This window comes from Mchenga conophoros, linkage group LG15 (assembly GCF_057382185.1).
Source record: "Mchenga conophoros isolate Kocher_MC1m ecotype Shallow Benthic linkage group LG15, M_conophoros_male_GT1.1, whole genome shotgun sequence".
NCBI classification, from domain to species: domain Eukaryota; kingdom Metazoa; phylum Chordata; class Actinopteri; order Cichliformes; family Cichlidae; genus Mchenga; species Mchenga conophoros.
In genome coordinates, this window is record NC_140540.1 from 5016944 (window position 1) to 5040469 (window position 23526).

General features: G+C 43.0%; 1 protein-coding gene across 2 annotated transcripts; it reads right to left on the reverse strand.

Moving 5' to 3' along the window:
- Nucleotides 1–473: 473 nt before the first annotated feature.
- On the reverse strand, nucleotides 474–22474 carry LOC146557551 (mitogen-activated protein kinase-binding protein 1-like). Of its 2 annotated transcripts, none has more exons than XM_085246567.1 (33): nucleotides 22085–22474; nucleotides 20726–20817; nucleotides 18629–18691; nucleotides 18484–18541; nucleotides 17061–17231; nucleotides 16648–16785; nucleotides 16230–16412; nucleotides 15039–15199; nucleotides 14652–14841; nucleotides 14113–14250; nucleotides 13830–14020; nucleotides 13662–13753; nucleotides 13425–13550; nucleotides 11135–11205; nucleotides 9927–10048; nucleotides 9757–9832; nucleotides 9530–9641; nucleotides 9375–9438; nucleotides 9114–9224; nucleotides 8789–8946; nucleotides 8518–8555; nucleotides 8080–8280; nucleotides 7860–7993; nucleotides 7579–7700; nucleotides 6219–6413; nucleotides 5840–5906; nucleotides 5190–5345; nucleotides 4781–4932; nucleotides 3850–4452; nucleotides 3659–3746; nucleotides 3374–3456; nucleotides 2303–2388; nucleotides 474–838 (listed from the first exon to the last, which is right to left on the reverse strand). In XM_085246567.1, the coding sequence occupies exons 1-33, from the start codon at nucleotides 22178–22180 to the stop codon at nucleotides 605–607; spliced, it is 4572 nt and encodes a 1523-aa protein (XP_085102693.1). In that variant the 5' UTR covers nucleotides 22181–22474; the 3' UTR covers nucleotides 474–604. The 2 variants fall into 2 exon arrangements, with proteins under 2 accessions (XP_085102693.1, XP_085102692.1); XM_085246566.1 differs by having other exon boundaries at nucleotides 4781–4935.
- Nucleotides 22475–23526: the final 1052 nt, after the last annotated feature.

The window sequence follows — 23526 nt, forward strand, 5'->3', positions numbered from 1 at the left end:
CTGGGAACAAATAATGATTAGCTTCATCTTATGGACATAATTTGTTTTTAAATTCAGTAAAAACTAAAAACATCTCAGTACGTTTCTATCCACATATATTTACTTTGCTTAAAAAATATTACTCTCATCCAATTACTAACAGTTTAATAGCAGAAAAAAATAAATAAACAAAAGTTGTGTGTATAATTAACAAAAACTGTGGCATATTTTTTAAACCCATGTGGTCTTCTAGTTTTGGACTACCTCTGCTCTTCACGTGACTTCATCACCTTTGTCCCTCCAGTGTTTCCCTTTGTAACATTCACTTAGAAAAATTCAATTAGATAGTTTAAAAAAATGCTCCACAGAGAAAGGAGAGCAACAGCAATGTGAAAGTAAGGCAATTAAAAAAAAAAAAAAAAATATATATATATATATATATATATATATATATATATATATATATATATATATATATATATATATTCTAGACAATAATACTCAACATCCATTTTCCAAATGGTCTCTGTGCAAAAAAAACAATTGTGCATTTAAGAGTGCTATAGAGTCTTCGTCTCTCTTTCTCCTCCTGGTTTATGGGCCCTGCAAACATTAGTCTATCTCTTCAGGTCTTGGTGTCTAGTCTCTTTTCTACAGACTTCACCAGCAGCTCAGCGTACTGCTCCAGCAGAGCCAGGGCCTTCTCTCCGTCACAGTTTACCCCTGGGGGCCCTTCAGATTGGGGTGAGGAAGGATGAGGCAGAGAGTCCAGCTCATCCTTAACTGTAAGCAGCGCCTTGGACAGGATGCTCCTCATCTCATGTTGATCTTCACTGGTCTGTTGGCTATGTTGTAGTACCTGTTGTTAATGAACACATGCATATATAAAGTAAGTCAGCCATCCAAACTTCCAGAAATTAAAAGGAAAGCCAATGATGGAGTGAAAGTTGTAGTACCCTGAACGACCACTTGAGGCTTGCCCCAAAAGCAGAGTCAAGTCTCCATGCCGTTTCATGTTAAAATACTCAACTTTACAGAAGAAATAAACATGTTTTCCACCAGATAGAAAATGATTGTAGTTCTTATAGAGCACTTTCCCTTTCATAACAAAGTGTGAATGTTTTTATAATTCACCCATTTAAAATCTGTTAAGCATTTAATATGGGCTACTTTGTAGCTACTTTGAATGGCAAAAGTAGCTACACCCATCCTGTTCACCATTTAATGTACTAAAACATACACTTTATTTGGTAAGTATATATATTTTTTAAATCTTTTTTTTTTTCACTAGGCCACCTACACATTACACCAACAGGAGCTGCTCCACCCTGGAAACCCATGAGCTATGAAGCTCCCGGCACACAGTTTTTGATGATAATGACACAGGAGTTACTGAGTCAGCAAAGTGCTTGTGGTGACTTTAACAAAATATGTGCCTCAGTACTCAGCAACCCCGCTCTATAACGCTTCCACTTTACAGTAATATCACATCATGTAGTATCTGGGAGGGAAGAAATTTCACAAGCTAACTTTTTGCATAGTGGCATCCTATTACACTACAGCATCTCGTTTAAATTTAGTAAACTCTTGAAAACTAATTTTTTTCTCACAAATGTTTGTAAAAGCAGACTGCATGGCTAGGTGTTTGATTATATACACATGTGGCAGTGGGATTGAAAACACGTGAATTCAAAAATTAAGGGTTGTGACCAATGTTATCTATATAGTGTACCTTCCAGTGTGGCTTGCTGTGTAGTTTACTGTACTAGCGTCCCATCCAAAAAGTCCCTGCTAAGATTTTGGTGAGTTAAATTCTACAATTTCCTGTGTTCATTACTCAACCCTAATCAGCAGGTATCTGGATCCATGCGTGCACACATACACTTTATTGATACTTTATTGATACCCTAACCCTTGGTTGGATAATAGATTGGGTAGCAGGCTAACCAAGCTAGCATGCTAACCAAGCTAGCTAGCATTAGCTGATAACAGTTAACCCTCTTGTTTAAATGTAGTCACTTCTGACTATATTTAAAAAACAAAAACAAAGCAAAAACAACAAGGTGAAAGCCATGTTGAGAATTTTAAAATGGGTGGCTTTAAAATGCCCAGACACACATGTCTTTTATGCAGTTCATGCAGTCAACAGGCAGCCAGGGGCACACACAGATGGGCAGTGCCTTTATCTCTTCTTTCGCTTCATCAGATTATAGATGTTTGCTTTTCCCCTTTGTCTTATTCTCTCTCTGTTTCCTGCTTTCTATCAAGTTCTCCATCCACCCACCATTTTCACGCATTCATATACACAGACGCACACACTGACCGTAGTGTATAACATGACAGTTTTCCGCAGACTGCTGTGAAGGTCGGTAACAACCTGCCTACAAGTTTCCAAGGTGACTGAGCGATCTGCAGAGAGAGATAGAGAGAATGAATTTCAAGTACGGCACAGCATGCAGAAAATCAGCACCAAACCCAGAAGCACAAATAGCACAAACACAAGCGTGCGCTGTTATCGAGCGAAGTAGGAGAGCGGTAAACGTTGTGCAAAAGGTTGAAGAGCATATAAGAAAGAAAGAGGGAAAAGTTGGTATCAGAAAAGAAACAAACAGTTGAGGAGGTTGCTGCAAAAAGCTGCAGAGCTGTAACAGTGTAAACTAAGAAAACTGATTTCACAGTTTATATCATCCAGCAAAACACAGTTTCAGGTACAGAGCTGCTATCACTTAATGCCATTTAAGGTTTCTGTGTTTTTCAAATTGAAATGAAGCGAAAAGAAATTCCTGGCCTTTGAAAGGCGCTTATCATTCAGGGAACAGCCGGGAGGGAAGTATGACGAAGGGGATGGCGTTATTGTAAGATTCACCAGAGCACTTTAAAACTATTAGATACCTTTTATTTACTGAGCGAGTGAGCAATGTGAGGAAAACTCTGCACTGCCCATTAACTGAGGCTTTGTATTTGACGTCACAGCAGAGTCTAAGTAATATTCAAATTCACCTGCAAATTTCCCCAGATAATGGAAAACAGTACCTGGTGTGCAAACATGAGGCCATAACGGAAAATGTTCATCCTTTTCAGGAAGTACAAATGTGCAAATTTTATGAAAATCATCCATATTTTGATATTAGAGGGAGGCGAGAAGAGGGCTGAAGACAAAGAAGCTAAAGGAATGAAAGTAACAAAATGTAACAAATATAAATGTAACAAATGTAACAAAAAAAGCAGATATTTAAAACTTGTTGTTCTGTCATGTGTCGTCCTTGTAAAGGTCTAACTGGAAGCAGGCAGATAATATGAGACAGATAAGACTGACAGGCAGTACTGAAAAACATCAGGGGACGTAGCAACAAATAAGAGGAGGGTTGGTTAAAGAAGTCGTGGGAGGACAAACCTGGCTGTGGGCTTGATGTGTGGGCCTGTTCAGGCACCAGAGGGCACTCTTTAGCTACAGCCACCTGACCTGGCTCCTTGGCACTGGGAATAAAAGCCAGAAATGTAAGTCAGTTGCAGTGGCAGTACTAATTCTTGTATATAAGATACCCAGAACTGAACAGATACAATGAACAAATACCACTGCAGCCAACTCATATTGTGTATGAAGCAAATAACTAGCAATTTGATGTGCGACTGTTAAAAAACATCTAGCAAAGTCTTCACAAGTGATATAAAACTTCACCTCTCAGAAACTGAGTCCCTTTTCTGCTTCACAGGCATGGAACATGACAAAGAGGAATCCAAACTTAGAGACAGGTGCCTGCCTAATGCTGAAAATAACAAGATAAAATCACATTCAAGCACACAGTTAGCCGATCGGCTCCTTAGCTCTGTGGAGACATCAAAAAGTACACGACTGGCCGGCGTTCTGACCTTGTTTGTTTAGGGGAGTAGCTCTATGGTGACATCCGGGGTCTGTTGTAGGAGTAGAAGCCCTGCTGATATTTCCAGACCAACTTGAGCTTGGCTTCACCTCCAGGCACAGGCTGCGTCGAGGGCTGAGCGGCTGCTTAGGAAGTGGGATGCGAGAAGGAGGGACGTTCTGGCTGGCTGTAGGATGAGGTGGAGTCAAGGAGGGAATGTTTGATAGTGGAAGGGAATCTTTTGACGACGCAGACGATGGGAAAATCAGGACAGGACATGAGGCGAGCACGGGAGGCTCAGTTTCTACCTCCACAGACGACCTCCTCCTCTTGGAGAAAAAGGGGGATCCTGGCGGGGTCATTATATGGATGGCATCTCCAAAAGAGGAGGACCAGTTTTTTGCCACAGAGCTAGCAGTGGCGTTCATGTAAGAGTGCTGGGGCTTGAGTTTAGGGCTCTCCCATGGAAGTGGGGACTGGGATGACTGTGGGGACCCAGAGGAGTGTGAAGAAAAGCACGAGGAAGGTCTGGGAGAGGGTTCATTGAGGAAAAGCTGCTGAGGTCTCTTGTGCAACTCCCTCTGGTCACTAGAGGGCAGAGGGGAGGAAAGAGCTGCAGAAAAAGACAGTGAGAAGATTAATATGACTAATTCTAAGAAAGTAGAATTAAATTACACGTGCTAAAGTGTTATGAACTGATTCAGAAGACTACAAAGCAGTTACTTTCAACTCATGTGGGAAAATGCACTGATTAATTTGGCAAATTTCAAAGAAACTGTAAGTCGGCAATGCAAATTATGTTTAAATACACTCTTGAGGCAGATTAACTTTCTCACAGTTGCCAGCGGATGGAATTACTGTAGTTCACTGAAAAATCAGACACAAACATTACAGGAACCACAGACAAATAAATGAGTGAATTGAAACCGGATCAAACGTACAGCGCGTGGCCAAGTCCTGGGCAGAGCGCGATTTTTGGATGCACGTCGTCCTGTCCAGCAGCAGCGAAGCTTTGGGGGGAGGATTAGAAAACCTCCAGAGGTGGGACCCTGTGGTCGTCGTCTTCTGGGGTGGACTGCTTCTCTCCTGAGCCCTGCTGAGACGCGATACAGCAACTTTACCATCTGTTCACGGCACGCGTGAGTATTTTAGTCACATGACTGGCAGGAATAAAGCACAGTGAAATGTCTGCTGTTGTGCTGACATAGCCTTGTGACACAGCATCTATCCCCCCATGTTGTTCATACTGATCTTTTAGAATCATTTAGTGACTTTACGTTTCGCAGATCCGGTTTTGCCTCAAAAATGAAACCCCCATGACGCCTCTTAATGTATGTGCTTTCTTCTTACTTTGGCCCTTGAGCTTTCCCAGGGGACACGGGACTCTTATTTTCTGCGTTCCCGCTTACGCCATCTTCCATCAAGGGCCGCACTTTTGACACCGGGGGCTTAATGGAGCGGCCGCCTTGTTCCTTCCCGTTCGCTTTGGCAAACAGAAGCACGTCTCTGCGCAGAAAGGTAATACCGGGTAAGAGAAGCAGATAAGTGAGACACACATTATTCCCCTAACGTATGTGCAGATTGATATTACTCTCAGGTTTGTAAAGTCAATATGAAGCCTCATCCAGCAGTCAGTTAGGGTAAACTTTAAACAGGAGGGGGTTGCACTGCTTAAACAAGATATACCATGTGAATTAGCGAGCTTTAGATGTGCTGGTAGGTGGATTTGGAGACTTCTGCAGAGAGCCGCCTCTTTAACAGTAGCTTAGACATCATTTAGCCCCCAAAATATGAAGCTGTTTACACTTATACATCTCCACCTCCAAGAATAAAAAAAGAAAACAATTTCCTGCACAAAATCACCCGTAGAGGGTTAACAATGTGACTTTAAACTGACAGCTTGACTAGACAGGGAAAGTACACAGCGGCGTGTGAGAGTCCGCATGGGTTTGTAATTATAGCTGTTGAATCCACATTGGTCTGAAGTGGTCAGGCAGTACCGGTTATTATGTCCTCCGGCCAGGAAGCGTGAAGACATACTGAGCCTCGGGACTCTGCTCTGCTCAGCTGTGGATGGACATCAAGAAAAAACAAAAAGGAAGACAATTGAGACAGAGGCAGGAAGTAGAAGTGAGACTGAGAGGATAATAAGTGTTGACTGTGTCTGAATTTGCACGTGAGGTCATTTAAAGACGTCTGGGAAATAAAGCAATAATTCTTTTCTCCATGTCTGGAGGTGTTAGCCACAAACAGGCTATACATTAGTCATAACTAGACATCAAAAGGGTATCAATCTTCTGCCCCTGGCTCCCAACAACAAAGAGAATAAGGTTATTTCCCTAAAGCTCAAAGCACGCCTGCCTGTGTGTTCTGTGTTACCTGTAGTGCAGCCCTCCGACAGCGTCTCAAAGTTCTGCTTGAGGAAATCCGCTCGATCGCATCCGCCACTGTCCGTTATTGTCCTGAGAGCCTCGTCCATGCTCGTCACCCCTTCCCTTCGCTCCTCGTCCACCTCCTTCTCGTCGTTCTCCTCATCCGAGTTGTTCTCACTCAGATACTCTGCCTCTGCAGGATCTGAAAGCGAAAGCAAAATTAGACGCAGCAGAGACACAAGTATGACAGAGAAACCAAAGTCTTCAGTGGCCTTGATACAGCTTTTACACACAGGGAGGGGGGCAGCAGGTACTCTGTAATCCTTAAGAAATAACCAGCCTGGTAGTTTTATCTGACATTTCTCTTATCGAGCCTCGAAATAAAATAAAAATAAATAAATAAATAAAATCCATGTCTCTCTGCACGCCCAAATCCCTCTCTGCAGGTATGAGCTTCACTGTACATTGAAGAGATATTTTAAAGCTCCCCTGGACATTTTAAATCGTGATTTTAAATCCTGCGTTTGGCACACTTCAGAAAGAAAACCTGAGACTGAGCACAGGCAGGCAGAGAGTACTGCAACATGAAAAAACCTCACAACGTGAAGAAAGCTCACATTTTTTTTAGCATTATAAATATACAAAGACCTCTCAGTTATGCTGCAGGATCTGGTCTGGCCTTATGGACTGAAAAGGACGAAAGGCGATTATGAGGGCGGTCAGGAAGCCCGTTCTCTCACTCCCTTCACATTCCTGTGACTGCAGCAGCAGTTTGAGTGGTTTATGCTCATGTTATGCATTTTTCTTTTTTAGTTTTGTTACATTTAGTTTTGATGTTGGATTAGCTTAGATCAGATGTGGGGAATTAATCTCCCCAAGGGGGCGATATGAGAAACTGGGACTGTTTTTGAGGGCTGTAACAGGGATGTACACCAGGCTGGTCAGAGTGGCAGCAGTTTAGTGTTGCTGATGGTTTATGGTTAGACTTTTCCTAGTTTTCTTTTGCTTCTTGTTCCTAATTAGTTATTAAAATTTGTGGGAACTGTGTGGCTTATTTCAGTTATGTAGAATCTCTTACAGCGTGGAGATAGACATACTGGGGGTTGTAACATATTTTTAAGGTGTTTAGACTTCTTGTGTTAGTTTTTGTGTTGAAAAACTGCAAAATCTTGATGAAAGTATGTAAATAATGTATGTATGTTCTCACCAGGGCATAAGCATGAATGCATCTAAAGCAGACAGTCTCCTGTCATGTGCTACTTGCTGAAAAAGTGCAACTGTGCTTTACACCATTTTTTGGAGTTCAGAGCTTTTGCACAAAAGACTCTTTTTTTTTAATGCTGCATGCATTCAGAGTAAGACCTTACCATCCAAAATATGATCTGGGCTGGACTCGCTGCTGTCATAATCCAAAGAGCAAGCGCTGTCTGGGCTGCGGCTGTCCTGGCTCTCGATACGGATCCCTCGTCCTTGCATCCTGCAGTAATCGCTGATGTAATGGAATCACCGACGTGGGAGCAACGAGGAATGGGGAGGGGGGGTGCAGAAAGAGAGAAACAGCAAACTGAGAATAGAAAAGGACTTTTGTTGTCTTGCAGTGGCATTGCAATCAGTCGGGCAAAACAGTGCGTAGCAGGCAGAGGTTTACCTGTCCAGAGGACTTGTGTCGTCCTCCTTTTCCTCAGGATAGAGCACATCTGTCCCCTTGGTGTCCCTGGAAGTGTGCGAGGACAGCCAGTCGGCGTCCGGCCAGGGTTGATGTCTCCTGGGTCTCTCTCCCATCTGCAGAAAACGGGCAGTGCAATTATACACTCACGGATCCACACAAGCAGCTTCCTATATCTCCCTTATAGACAAACAGAACGTACCACAGGCTCCTGGAGGCCGAGCGAGCTCTGCCTCTCTCTGTCATGTGGGGGGCAGCTGGGGTTTTTCTTTGGAGCAAAGGTTTCCAGTTGCGTCAGGTCCAGCATGGATTTAACCATCACTTCCAATGAGCCCATACGATGAGACCAACGCCTCCGGGGACGCTTTGAGGACTCAGGGATGACTTGGCTGACGACTCCATGCTGGGAATATACATTATACACAGCACAGTACAATTATTCACCCTTTCCATCACATTTGTTGCTATGGAAGAAACTGTATGGCATCATTAACACACAGGGATGCGGGGTTTTTTTTTCCATTTTTGTTTTCTTTAATGGAACAAAAAGCAAATACTGCATGTTAGGATGCTTTAAGTTGTGCTTTCTTAGAATAGTCCAAAATGATTTATTTTATTTAAAGTCATAACAAACATCTACCTTTGTCAGCTCCCAGTCCTGTCCTTCATCTGAGCCTCCTGTTGCAGGAAGGAGCACAATGATTACAAAGTTAATAGAGGAAGTCAGTTTAAAACAATTTTGGTTGTTTTCCAGATTCTGCTGCACTCTGCAAAGAAGCCGAATGTCAGGGCAGTGCACCAGTGGAGGATTGTCTACCTATTACTAAACCCTTTTGACCTCATTGATGTAAAAAAAAAACCAAAAGCAGTTACCGCTATGTTTATTCATGTCATCAATTATCACACAGTACCTGTGTCCTCCTCTTCGTGGCTGCTGGCGGAAGAAGAATGGGTCGCGTTGTCTTCGGGGTCATTGGCATCGTCGTTCGCCGCTCTGTCGTCCTCCTCGTGTTCACGGTCGCTGTCAGAGGACAGACCCCCCAGAGCGGGAGCGCTGTACACCTCACGCCTGGGTAACACAGCGAAAGAGTCAACAAGATGACTATTCTATCTGTGTTGCCATGTCATTATACGCGAAGGGAATACATTCGCTTGAGGTGGGCTCTTTATCATCGGCGCTGGGTTCGCGGAAAGAATGTACTCAATTAACAGGTGGAGGTGTGCTGGTGTCGTCACCTGAGACTGGAGGTTTTGCTGGGTGGTGTGTTTGGGTTTTCTCTGAGCTGGTGCAGCCTCTCTCTCATGGTGATTGTCAGCTCTGGGGACAGCCTCCACACAAAGATGCAGCTGGGGGAGATAAAAGCATTAAATATTCAAGATTTCATTTCAGCTCGGAAGCATCTGCAAACACATTTCCACAGCCATTTCCTACAGCTGCAGCGGCAGAAGATTGCCTCGGCCTGGGTGCAAGGACATCTCTGAGAGGCGGTTTCTCACCTATCTCCCGATACAGAAATCAAATGCCGGCAATCGCTGGTAAACTTAATCCCAGTGACGATTTCTGCCAAACAAAAACAAGAAAAAAAGGCTTGTTAGCGCTCATTATGTTCTCTGTCATTGTGGTTAGATTTATTCTGTGATAGCTGCGTTACCAGAATGTCCAAACATAGTGGCCACACACTCCCCAGTGTAGAAGTCAAAGATGCTGATGGTTTTATCGGAGCAGCTGGTGGCCACGTATTGACCAGAGGGATCAATCTGAACCTGCCACACCCAACACAAAAGAGCCTTTTAGTATCTCTCTCTATATATGTGTGTGTATATATATATATACAGACAGAAAGAAAAAAGGTGTTTCAACTGTGGAGAAAAATGTTACCCTGAGCAGACTTCCATCTTCACTCAAAGATCCTTTATAGATTTTTTTCTGTTTGCCGCTGCTGATGTTGAAAATCCTGCAGAGAGAAGGAAGAGATAAGCCCCGGCGCCTTTAAAGAACACGTTCCTAGCGAAGCTCGTGTATCTTTGAAGCCGCGTGCCCTCGCTTACCTGATGCAGCGGTCCTGACAGCCAACAGCGGCGTACTTGCAGGTGGCGTCTACGTCCATGTCGTAAAGCGTGGTCTTCCTCACCATGTGGTGAGAACGCCTGAACTCTGTTCCTTTGTCGGTCTGTGAAACAGAACAAGACAGTGTCAGGCCTGCGCTGGAGGAGGGTAGGGAAAATATCAGGGGTATTTTAGCAGAATGCATGATGTGACTTTTATTCTGAGCGTGCTGAACTCAATATAACCTGCAAAGAGAAATATGCGCAGCTTTACAGTCATTGAGCCAAGTCTCCAAAGGCTGCAGAGATCAGCTTGACTCAGGATCAATATCTGCATATTAAAAGGTGGGTATACAGCTAGTTGTTGCGTACAATAATGGAGTTGGGAAAATAGACTGAACATGTTTGGCAGTTAGAATAGGTCAAGGTTTAGACCACAGAGAATCAGCTTTTGTGCATCACTACCATCATCATCATCATCATCATATAGACATAGTCAGAAAAGGGTACTCTTTGCAGCTCATCCTTGAAAACGGCACAGAAGAAGCTCATTTCTGCTCTGCCGGAGCACAAACCTGTCACAACAACTTTCTAAAATGAGCACTCCATAAATGTCTGTACGCCAAAGAGAAGGTTCACTTTAGACTAACAAGCCCTTGTTTACTGCGCTCCGGAAAAAACAAAACAAAAAAACAACTTAATGTTCTGAGTCACTGCAGTGGCCTAAATCCCGTCTCAAGTTTATGAAAAATGCTGTAAGTGGCCTGCTAACCCAGAAGCAATTCCAGAGCAAAAGAATGTCGCCTCCTTTTTTTTTCCTCTCTTTTTTTGTATTTCATAGTTATACAACTTGTAGCACAAACGCTCCTTTTGTGGTCTGTGCTCTAGAATTGCTAAACAGATTGTGTTACCATTGTGCCAATAAGTGTGACCTAAATGAGAGGAATTAATGAAAAAAAATAAGTCAAATGCAATGAAGCTCTTTGTGGTCAGAATTAGTTATTCAGAAGAATATCGCAGGCAGTACTTTGATGAAGTCAGAATAGCTGGTTCACTGTTTCCAGTCTACAATGAGGTGGCTGTTTCCTACCTTGTTAGCATTTAGCAGCCTGCATATACATTAGCTTTAACATTGGCGTTTGGCAGGAGTTTTTTGTGTCACTCATGCTTTTGCGTGTGTTTGTTGGGTAATATCCAACATCTGATGTTACCTTGTGGGCTGTGCGGAAATAGATGCTCTTGTCTGCCCCACAGCTGATCATTCTCACCTTGTTGTCATTGGCTAAAGAACAAAAAACAAAAGCATTTAGTCATCGTGTCTTCATGCACATTCAATCATCCAGGCAAGGAAATCCCAGAAAGTGGATTCTGTTCATCTAGATGGAACGTTTTCAGTAGGAGAAATGATTTGTGCGTGAAAAGTGTGAGAGGATTACCCTGCCCTCAACACCGACCAAGTGTGTCATTGTTGAGGGCAGAAACATGGTTCCCCAGTTTCACCCACTGTGGCCGATTTGTATATGGAGGAAGCAGAAAAGAGGACTCTACCATCCTACCCTGGGACACCACCGAGTAATCGGTTCACATATGTGGATAACACCTGGGTGAAAATCAAATCTCAGGATGTCCCACAATTCAGTGATCACATTAACTCAGTGAACAAACACATCCAGTTCACCAGGGAGGGTGTAAAAAATGACAGGTTAGCTTTCCTAGACTGTGAAATTCCTATCAGTAATGGACAACATTTGAAAGTCAATGGAAACAACCTCTAGCCAGGCGGATGGCAGAACACAGGCCAGGACTCCACAGTCTATTTACATCTACAGGCCAGTGGCCGCTCTGTCAGTGGACAGGGAGGAACAGTAGTGGGGAGTCAAGGAGGCTATTTACGTGAAAAAGGAACGGCCATCTGTGAACTGAGGGGGCCTAAGGGTACATTGTTCACTATTTTACAGTGCTGTGATTACAGCTATACCCCAACTCTCTGTGAATAGCACTCATGGAGATTGATCAATGGTCGTGACAATTTGCATGTTAATGATCATGAAACTGACCTCACAGCCCATTGTTAGTCAGTGGTGCTGGTGTCAGTCATTATGCAAATGTAGTGTTTATGAGGTTGGAGAAGCCTGCAGACAGCTGAGACTGAGAAGCCACATGAGCGATGCAACGTTTCTGCCACTGAAAATGCGACATCCAGATGAACGTTCCAGGATTTAGTCATCTTTTCATTCAAAAAATTGAAACCTGACCACAGAGACACCCCAATATTATACAGCAGCTTATTATACAATTAAACTTTGACCTTTTTAGTATGAAACTTACTTTTATGTTACCAAGATAAGGTTTTGCATGTTGTTTAAGAAGTTAGCTGGTTAGCTGAGCAATCTTGTCTGTTGCAAAATGGATACAAAGCTAAAGCTGATATCCCTGCACTTCCACGTAAATAATGCAGAACTAGAGACGGAAATTTAAGCGATATGGACAAAATCACCTAAACATTACACCCACAGGAGCTGCTCCACCATGGAGACCCATGTCATAAAGCTCGGAGCACACAGTTCTTGTGCTGATGTTAATGCCAGAAGAGGTTTGGAGCTCTGCAGTTATTGAGTTAGCTTAGTGTTCTGGCATCTTCTATGCAATACGTGCTGCTACACTGGGCAACCCCGCTCTGTATCTTTAAGTGGTGTTTAGGGGTGAGAGCCGCTGTGGTTTCTAAACCACTTTGCAGTAATACCACTAATACACACATTTTTTTTGACTTGCTGCAGTGGTGGCATCCCATTAAAGTACCAGTTTAAAATGACCCGCTCTTTCATAAATGTTTTTGAAAGCAGGTTAATGGGACTGAAAAAAATCTTTGAATTTCAAAGATGAAGAGGTGTGGCCCAGTACTTTTTGTCCATACGGTGCATAACTCGTCATTTCTTTCTCTACATGGAAAACAGCTGTAGGCCAAATACTTATCCTTTTTCTGCCCACTGACTCATCATTTGCAGACATGACCACCATGCAGAAATACACCAGAGGAACTCAAACCCAGCTAGACTCATCCCTAGGGCAGCATTTCTGCAGTTCAGCTTCTTCCAGCATGAAGTAATTGGTAGCTTAAAAGCTAAGCTTTCAAAGTAGTTTGCCCCAAACTGCCTATTTTATATTAACCCACTATTATCAGTAAAATAATTTTACAGTTCATGAAAAAGTCCAGAGACAGTAGATTAGTGCCTCTTCAAAAATCTACATTTGAAACCGTGACAGTAAGTGGTGCAAACATTTCATATCGGCTGAAGAAGAGAAAGCAAAGTGCAACTGAAAGGCTTTGCTCAAGCAACCAAAACTCCACCTGAATACACACGTAACCGTCATTTATTATTGAAACAAGTCGTGCGGCGTGTGAAATAAAAGAGGGACTTTGTGTGGGGCTGAGCGGAGATGAAAGCGTCGGATTAAGGAAAGATTAGCCGTCAGATGTTGACAGCTTCTCAAGTGTCTCACCAGCAAAGCGGACGGCTGTTATGGATGAAGAGTGTTCGTCGAGTGTTTGCACCAGACTGTAGTCGTCTTCTGCATCCAAGACGTGGATCAGACGATCCCTGCTGGCTGTGGCCAGCAGCTTCAGCCCTGAGAGAAATCAGACCACATAATCACCTACTGTATTCACAGCCAATGTGCAAATATTCTCCAAGCGTGTCATCATTATAGTAACTAATACAGTCTCACACACACACTGACCTGTTTCTGGTTTACTGTATTCGAGGCTGAGGATCTCAGCATCATGGGCTTCCACCTTAAGAATCTCCTTCATGCTGCTGAGGTCATGAACCCTGCAGAATATCACAGTTTTAGGACAGAGGTCACGTCAGTCTGTCATCAGCCTCAGCCTTAGTCTTCTAGTCCTACCTCAGCATGCCATTGCGATCTCCAGATGCCAGGTGTTTGCCGTCTGGGCTGACACAGATGGTCCTGATGCCCGTCCTGGTTTCCGCTGTCTGTCCATCCCCCGACTTGACCTCTGAATTCGCACTTGTTACACACTCTGAATCCAGCAAGGTGCTGGTGTTCCCGTCGATGTAGATTATATTCAAAAGATCCTTTATAGAAATGAGGGAGACAGAAAGTAACTCTTCACAGCTGTACTTGAAACACAGCTGAAGAGAATACGGATCTTGGAAGTCAACCTCACTTGGCTCAGGATGTTTGGAGAATGAGTTTGTGTCCAGTCGTCCATGCGCCACACTCTCACGGTGTTATCAGCTGAACTAGTGAGGAATGCGCCTGATGACAAACCAGAAGCCACTTCTTCTGGAACATCTGGAAACACCTGGGGAGTAGTGACAAAAGGAGGAGGTTCAGTTAATAATAAACTAGATGAGGGTAAAAAAAAGCACGATTTTAAGAAACAATTAATGCTGTAAGTTAGATTTCTAGAAATGCAGTTTCACTATGCTGTGAATTGTCTTACATCGACTGTTATCACCAGTTTCAAGCTGCCAAATTCTGATGCACAATGTTCAGTACAACAGCACAACAGCTCCAAGTTTCCCAGTTTTGTTCGTGTAATGATCCCCAATGTGCCGCAAATTACTAACCGAATCAATAGGTAGAATCCAATCTGTTGTACTGCTGTAATCCTATTGAGCCAGGAGGCTTGAGGAAACACACTGAACATCTCACAGCTTTTAAAGAGGTTATATAAATTCACTTCCTCCTGCATGCATTTACCTCCAGGTCCCAGACACAGGCGGGATGAAAGAGGGCAGAGTGCACCTTCCCCACCCGCTGCACATCTCTCACGTCCCACACATACAGGCTGTGGTCATTATATACACAGCTGAGCCGGCAGCTGACGGGGTCATAGGTAACGGCAACGGTGTCTGGGTAACGGGCATCCGCTGTGGCGTTGAACAGATGACTGTGGGAATGAAAGGTTGGGACAACAGGAATAGATGTTTTCTTTGTAAAAATCCGACATCCTCGAGAATAAAAAACATTTAGACGAGACTCGGGCTTGCACTGCTTGAGACAGAAAGCTCTATTAATAGAGCTCACTTGATCCTGCAGTGGATCAGTGCTAAAGAAAGGCCGAGTTACTCCTGAGCTCTTCCTCACCTGGCCTCAGTCATGGAGGAGACGTCAGAGCCGAGGGGGTGCGGCCACGGCAGCGTGCACACAAAGTGCAAGTCAGCGGGTCTGAAGGCTCGCACCGTTCCATCGGCACAGCCGCAGAAGATCATGTGTTCAGACAGAGAGAGCGACTGAGCCAGCCCGGTCTGCACGGAAAGACACATGCCAGATAATCAGCTCACAAGTCATAGCTTCATAGTCTTTCTGAGAAAATGGTAAACATTCGTATTCATTCAAGCCTGAAAAATTAAGCTAATTATGCTCCTGCAGATAATATTACATCATTGCTTTGGCTGAGTCCTCTGCAAAGGTTACGGAGGAGTAGAAAAGCAGCCCCGTTGGAGCTTTTCCAAACACATCCTGTACCTGTCCTTGCTTCTAAATCTTCTAAGATCCTCTTCACCCGTTCAATAAACACGTATGGTTACTGACCTAAGGCATTTGTGCCTGTACTGTACTCAAATAATAACTAAATGAACATGCATGTTAGTGCTGAATGAGGCCAATACCACATAAAGAACAAATATGTTACATTCAGCTACCATTTAATAAAAATGAACAGTAGTGGCAGTTAAGAGTAGAGCATTGTTTCACAATATTTTGCTTGGCGATACTGTAAAGATTCAGGAGAGCAAATATCATCATTTTTATTAAGTAAGTTAAAATACTCGAACAAGAGGGCTCATGTCCTACACCACTGACTGACTGCAACAACTCTCAGAGAGGCTGTCGGAGGTCTGCAAGTAACTGCTGTCTAATCTATAAATGCAGGTTGCAGATTGCCAACATGCTGGCATCAGTCTGAACGAGTCTTTGTTAATAAACACAACATGAGGGAAGTCGACTCAACAGATTTGAATTCGGTGATTTATCACAGCTTGACCCCGTTCAATTCATCTTGTGGCAGGTTTTAGTCAAAGTGTTGGTACTTGACAATATAATTTTGCAGCAAAAAATTACATAAATCCAAATAATTTAAGTATGATTACTTTATCTTATTAGATAAAACAAATACTGACAAAATTTTAATTTGAGATTTATGAATATCTCATTCATTTTGTTTTGTTTTCTTATATGTCACAAAATGTTAAAAATCACATTGATCATATAGTGGGGGTGTCTGGTTAGTCCCACCTCTACCTTTCACCTGCAGACAGCCCCTCCCCTCTCACTCACCCGAAGGTCCACCCACTTGTCCAGCATCCTCTTGCTGTTAAACTCACACAGCAGGCCAGAGGAAGTAATGCAGAAAGTGGAGTCTGATTTAGAGCCACGTCCACAAGCTACATCACAGAAGAAATTGTTCCTCAGCTCTCCCAGCAGCCCGGAGCGGCCCAGCAGAGGCACAGGAGCGCTGGCCTACATAGCACAGAGAGGTGATGGTTAGCCGATAAAGCTCCAACTGAAGGAGTTAAAGCGCTTCCCTGAAATGTTGCATGTGTGCTGCTGAAAATTAATAATCCCTGGGTCTCACAAATGTATTTGCATAATGTAAGAGTGCACTAAAGTTATTCAGTTATGCAAAAATAAAGAAGAAGTAAAAGGTAGGGAAATAACTCCAGGCAGTAATAAAAGATAGGAAAGCCTCTCATACCTTGTTGGCCTTGCAGTGATCCAGATACCAGAACTTGACATGCCTGTTCCCCACTGTGACAAAGTAGGAGCTGTCCTCGGAGAAAGACACACCTTTCACCTTACTGGACACCTTGTTAGCGGCCACTATTACATCTTTCTGCAAAGAACAACACATTCGAAAGAGATCACACAACTAAAACACAATAGGACTCGCTGCTCAACAGTGTAACATCACATTCACTACGTGGTTTTAGACATTTTCACTACTTTAAAGTTATTTTTTCATTTAGAGTTTGAAAAAATTGAGCTAAAAAATTGCCAGTCATCAGACATTAAACCATCATTGTCCTGATTAAAGCAGTCAGGAGAACGGAAGAAGGTGTAAAAGCACAAGTAGGATTTGAGCTTTAGAAACTTTCAAGGGAGACAAACCTTCCACGCCCAGACGTTGACCATCATGTCATGTTGATTTCCTACACTGACTATGTATTTGCCATTGGGGGAGAAAGCCACACAGGAGACGCCGTACTTGTGCTTCTGGAGCTCGGCCACTTGCTTCCGTTCTGCCACGTCCCATACCCTCACCGCCGGTAGGTGACCGCTCTGATGAGGAAAAAAAAATGGTAAGGGGGGGAGGAGTCGACGTTTAAAAACAATGTTAGGTTGTTAGTAAGATGGCGAACACTCCTCCATTCATACACTAAAGGGTCTTAATGTTTTCGTCGACTGAAACAGGCTCCGCTCAGGAGTCACCTGTCATTCCTGTCTGTCCATCTCTCTAGAAGATCATCCTCTCTCTGTCCTCTGATTGTCTACTTGTCCCTTGACCTGCTCACATTATTCCCTCCTGGGGATCGAAAGTTCAGCAGACTATTTGTGTAGTCTCCTATTATAATATGGTAAAAGGACCTTTCAAAGGTCAGAGTTATTAGGTCCAAAAGAAATAGTGTGACATTCAACTGAAGACAGAGCTGCATACAAAAGACACACAAGAAGAGGAGGACAAAACAGCCTGCACATCCGCTGTCAGCCTGCCCCTGTATGTAAATGAGCTACTGTTTGATGAATGAGTGTGTGTGTGTGAGGGACATTTCTTATCAGATCACTCACTCGGGCATATCTTTTACTCCTCCTTTTAAAGGGCCTGTGGGAAAACATCTAATACAGCTGTGATGCGCTCAGCTTTGATCACCGAGCACAGCGGGTTAAAAAGAGGGCTCTAATATTTCTCCACCACATCCACTACGATCTCTAACCAGTTTTAATTACTCAAAGTATTCTAACGTTGGGAATTTAGCACATGGTTCCCTTTGAATTCCAGGAGAATCCAGGAGAACAGCCTATCCTCAAGTCTATTTGGGCTTTTGAACTTTGGTCTTTGTCGTCATGGCAACTGCTGCCTGCCCATCCACTTATGCAGAGAAGTCTTTAATCGGCTTTGATTAGCCGGGGAGGATTAAGATAGCGTGTTGTGTCGAGGCCCGCGTTGTAACTACAACAAAACCGATTCAAGATGCTTGACTGAAAAGACACATTACGCTGTGACACGACAGAACAAGGCCCTCTAAAGAGGAGAGGCTGCAAACACAGAGCTCTGCAGCAAGCCTCCATCCTGCTGGGGTGTCCGCAGCACAGCGCGCTAACTCCTTCTTATACTGTGGATAACTGAAGACGCGAACAAGCTAATTCTCTGGATTCTGCAGTAAATCTGAATTACTACAAACACCAGTCCTACTGTGATGTTCACTTGACACAGCAAAAACCGAAGAAAGCTAAACAGAAGACGAGAGGACAGACGCAAGTTTGAGTTTACCCGCAGAGACAAAGTGAGAAAAGTGAGGGTGATGAAACTCACCTCTCCTGTCACCAAGTGTTTGCCGTCAGGGGAAAAAGACAGAGCTGTGATGGTTTTCCTGTGAGAGGGACAGAGGATAACATCACAGCATGATTAGTTCAGTGCTGCTCTGCTTCAGTGAAGACTGTACTCGTGGGTGACTCACCTTGAAGTGTTGATAATGTGGTGCTGCCTGTTCTTTTTGGGGTTCAGTAAGACTACCACACACCTACAAAAGGAAACCAAGAAATGCAGTAATGCATATTAATGTCTGATATGGAAACAGGTCGAGAAACGATGCACATACTTAAGGAAAATGGCCATTTTATGTTAATAAATTAATGACAGAGTTTATAGGTGCAAATGTTTAAACATTCAAACTGTGCAACTCCAAAGAAAGCCTGATGCTAATGGCTGAATTTTATCTGGAAGTTTTTCCTTGGTGGTAACAGCGAGAAGTAGAAACACACTGTAAACATTGGTGCTGTTAATGTTCTAGGAAAGCATTAAATAATTGACATGTGTAGTGATTGCGAAAAAACAACTAATCATGTGCAGAAATGAATTTATGAAACTTACAAATGACCAAAAGATCAGCTGGATAACTTCTAATTCCTCTTTATTTTTATTTAATTTTACCCCACAACACAAAAATAACCCCAATAAATCATCAATATTTTCTGGTTTAAATCAGCTGTGTGTGTTGTGGTCAAAACTCTGCATTCATGATTTGTGTGAAACATACAGATGAAGTCAGGAGCTTGCGCACACTCATCGTGGGCATGGACGAATGATGATTTTAGGCTTTTAATGATTCCTTTGAACTGTAAATACAAGTTGTTTCGATGTGTCACCACTTTGCAGAGTGAAGTGAGTTTTACATTACTCCAAAATCGACACCTTCAAGCTCGGCTGAAGTTTGCAGCTGCCAACATGCATGACCAAAAAGCCTTGGAGTAATATTTTACAGTCAGAAGAGACAAAAATTGAGCCATTTGGCAACAATGACAAGGGGTATGCCTTTCCGGAGTAAAGGTCAAACCTAAGCACAATGCACCTCCTGTGAAGCAGGGTGGTGGTAGCATCATGCTCTGGGGTTGTTTTGTAGTTGTACATTGCACCAGTTGGATATATTAATGAAGAAGGAGAACTACCTCCAAAATTTTCAGCTTCACCATAAATCAAAAGCTAGACGACTGAAACTTGGAGATGACTGGGTGTTCCTACAAAAACGAAATGAATAGGAACACAAGCGCGCACACACATTTTAAAACTTGGGTTGGGAAAGTGCACAAGATTTTCCGTCCTTAGTCTAGTTTTCAAAATACAGAATAACTTCCTTAGAGGGAACATTCAGAAAGAAGATTACACTACATTACATGAAAAATGAAAGCACGACTAGACATAACGTGAGTCATTTTTAGTCTATACTATATATTTCATCATATACTTTTCCATATTGAAATAACGGACGCATAATATTGTTACCTATTAATTCAAAATCCTTTTTGCATCCTAGCTCGTGAGCAGAACTTAGATCAGCATTGGACCTGCTAGTGAACTGCACCGTGCCAGGAAACCTGGTACAGAGCAGCTTGCACAGATTTAAACTGAGACAGCAGGTGGGTTGCCAGATTGTGCACCATTTAGTACAACGATGAGCAGAACCATTTGTGCAAAGACGTGCCCATGCATGCCTCACACAGACACACACACACACCCTTACACTCCTTTACACGTTGTTGCAATACTGCTCTAATTCTCCTCGTTTTTCCCCTTTGACCGCTGGCCTTCTTAATATTAATACAGCTTTGTTGGAAGGTTCCAGAACAAAATCAGCTCAAGTGCACAGATTTTGTTGCGACCTGGCAGGACCCTCTCTGCTTGTTTTTAAACACTGCTTTCACCCACTCCGAGGCCAACCCCCCCAGTATCACCACTGCAGATCTAAACCATCCAGCATAACCATCCTCATTTTTATATTCTATGCTGATTAAAGCTATAGCAGCAAGAATTAATAATACTGCACAACAAGCTATCACTGTGCCAGAGACAGCCTCCCCAAGGATGGGATAAAGAAAAAAACCCAACACAGAGCTCCAGTCCTCTGAGATGATGCAGAGATAACACACACGCAGAAATTTGCACACTAAACATCCGCATGAGGTAGATATGATAAGGCAGCTGGGAGCGAGCAAAGTGCTGATAAGTCAAAGGTCAGATTAGGAAGATAACAACGCATAAACAGTCTCTCTCATCTCACCCTGCAGGATAGGCCACAAGTCCAGATCGAGGGTCGCAGGCCAGAGCGCTGTTTCCTGAAGAGGTGATGCCCAACACTTTTTCCAGAGTCACCTGTAGAGAGACAACACAGGGCGGGTTTGGTTTTCAGGAATTCATCATAATTAGAAAAGAAAAATAAAATAGTGGAGGCTGACAGAAGAATAGAGAGAGAAGTCAGTAAAGACACAAGTAAATGTGCTGTTTGTGTACAACATTCTGGCATCTTATGTATTAAAAAGCAGCCTTTCCTGGCAGTTTCAAGATTCAGGCTGTCAAATCTGAAAAGTATTGATCACCGTTATTGTCTTTATTGCACACCTGCACAAACTCTGTGATAAACGAGCAGACTCTGAGCTGCTGATGTGCAGCACCAAGCGTGTCTTTGATTGATACGTGTCCAACAACAGGCTCGAGACAGAAAACTGTCGTCGTTTTATCTTTTGGGTGTTTGAGGCGTAAAAAAAAAAGAAAAAAGAAAAAGATCTCAAAGACAAAGTGAGGATGTGACAGCTGGCTTGGCTGCCTGTCTGTGTCTGCCTTGGGAATTAGAAACCAACTGCTGGCATCATTGATTAGTCTGAGTGAACATATGAATGTAGCCGAGCCTCAGTGTCCTACTAACAAAAGTGCAATAATAACATCAGCAAACAATAAAAAGAATCATAACAAATGCTTTCTAAGAACTCTAAATTAAATTTTTTTGTTTTTTTTAACTGACCAGTGTTAATAGATCATTTATAAGCAATTAATAAGCCAACCTTTTGGGTTGCCAGGTTATCAAAATGTCAATTTTGCCACTGTTTAAACATCACATTTGGCAGTAAATCAGCTATTAAATCGTGAATGCTTGCTTAATATAGGTGTTCCCAGTCCAGACACTGCAATATCTTCATTTTAATAAACAACGCCAGCTGTTCTCATAATGATTTATCACTACTCTGCCAACAGGTCGCAATAGCTGTTTTAATAATAATAAATGAGCGCCTATCTCTCAGTTTTCCACCCTGTAACGCGTGACTTGTTACAACCTGTGCATCAATAAATTGCACAAAAATACAGGATGCGGTAAAAACAATAAAACCGACAGCTCATATATGGAGGCTGATGTTTAATTTCTTTTTTGGTGAATACAATAAACATGAATTTTATGGCAGTTGTTTCATGGTTCAGGTTTTACAGGGTTAAGCAGGTGAAACGTTTGTACCTTAGATTTCCAATAATTACAGTAAAGTATCTCAGATCAGATTTTAGCTCCAGGTAAGCCTGCAGCACTAACAGGTCTGCAGCGGGACGCTTCTTCTGTCCGGCTGTTCTACTCACACATCAGAAGTTTTCGTACCTTGCTGGTGAGATTTTCTTTGCAGTTCTTTCCGGTGGATGGAGAACGCAGAAACTTCCTAATGCGACTTTTAATGGTGAATCCATCGCCCGGCATTTTTCTTAGCTTGGCAGCCCGGAGGCACGGCTCTGAGGGCTGCTGACCATCCACTGTGGCAATCCACGGACTGACGGAGTGTGGCGCGCACACGGGCTGGAGAAGAAGAAGCGAAGGGGAGCGCGTAATGATCCTGCTCCCAGGACTAAAACCTTCCGGCTGCAGAGCTTTACAAAGTGTGACAGAACTCCTGCAGCAGCCGGTGGGACATGTGGAGGCTAATCTCTCGAGTAAATTCGCTGTTCTCTTCTTCTGTCGTTGCAGGTTCTCGTCTGAGCGCTGCGTTTGCAATGACAGGAGGAGACGGAGTCGCCGCTCAGCTCTTCGCTTGTTCCCGTGTGCCAGTGTGACATCACTGGTTTAATCCGAACCTGAACTGGTCCCATTCAGTGATTACATCAGCTTTTGCGCCTGATTTAATGGGATTAGAGAGACCGGTGCAGGGGACGTTTTGGGGAGCCACCAAAGAATTTATTAGGCTGCTGATTAGCAGACAGAGGTTCACTTATCTGGAAGTTCACTCGTAGTGAATGGGACTGTTTGCTTAAGTTAAAGCAATTTAGGTTTTGATTGTGTCTTTTTTTGAACACATTGACTCACGTTGTCTTGCACGAAGGCGATAATTAGTGCGTGTTAAGGAACCCATCCATTTGAATGAGATTTCAATTATGAAATGTCTTCGTGGAAGATCTGCATTCAAACCACATCCTTTCAGAGCACACTGCACTTATTTTTGCCAACCTACTGGGTTTATTTATAGGTCTTCTCAGCAGACCTTTATAGTCAATTATTATTTTTGGTAACAAATAGCTAGTAATACTAACAGTGAGCTATATTCTGTTACAGCTTAAGTGAATCTGAAGACTTTTGGTATAAAATAGTGCTTCACAAACAAAAACAAACACAATTTTGTGATTACTACCAAACTACCACCACAAATGTGCTGTTCCAACTGATGATTGGATGATCGGCCATTTAAGTGTTCTAATTCACCTTAGTTTAAAATTATATCTTGAAGGTTGATATCAACAAACTCACCTGCCAATAAAACACAGCCAACTGCACCATACAGTATTGTAAAATACCATATTTATAATTAACTAGTTACCAGAAATGTGTACCTTAGTTGTGTACCTGGGCCCTTAAAAAAGAGGAACGCACCGGCCAGCTCGGCTGCACCAAGAGGCCACAAAGACTGCAGGAGATGACTGAAGTGCATGATGACAGAATTATTTCCATGGTTACAAAAGCCAATTTCACAACATCTCACAAAGTCAAGAATACTCTCAAGTTGGTGCACAACAGTCAGAGTAAAATCAACTGAATAAGTCACATGATGGGGTGGG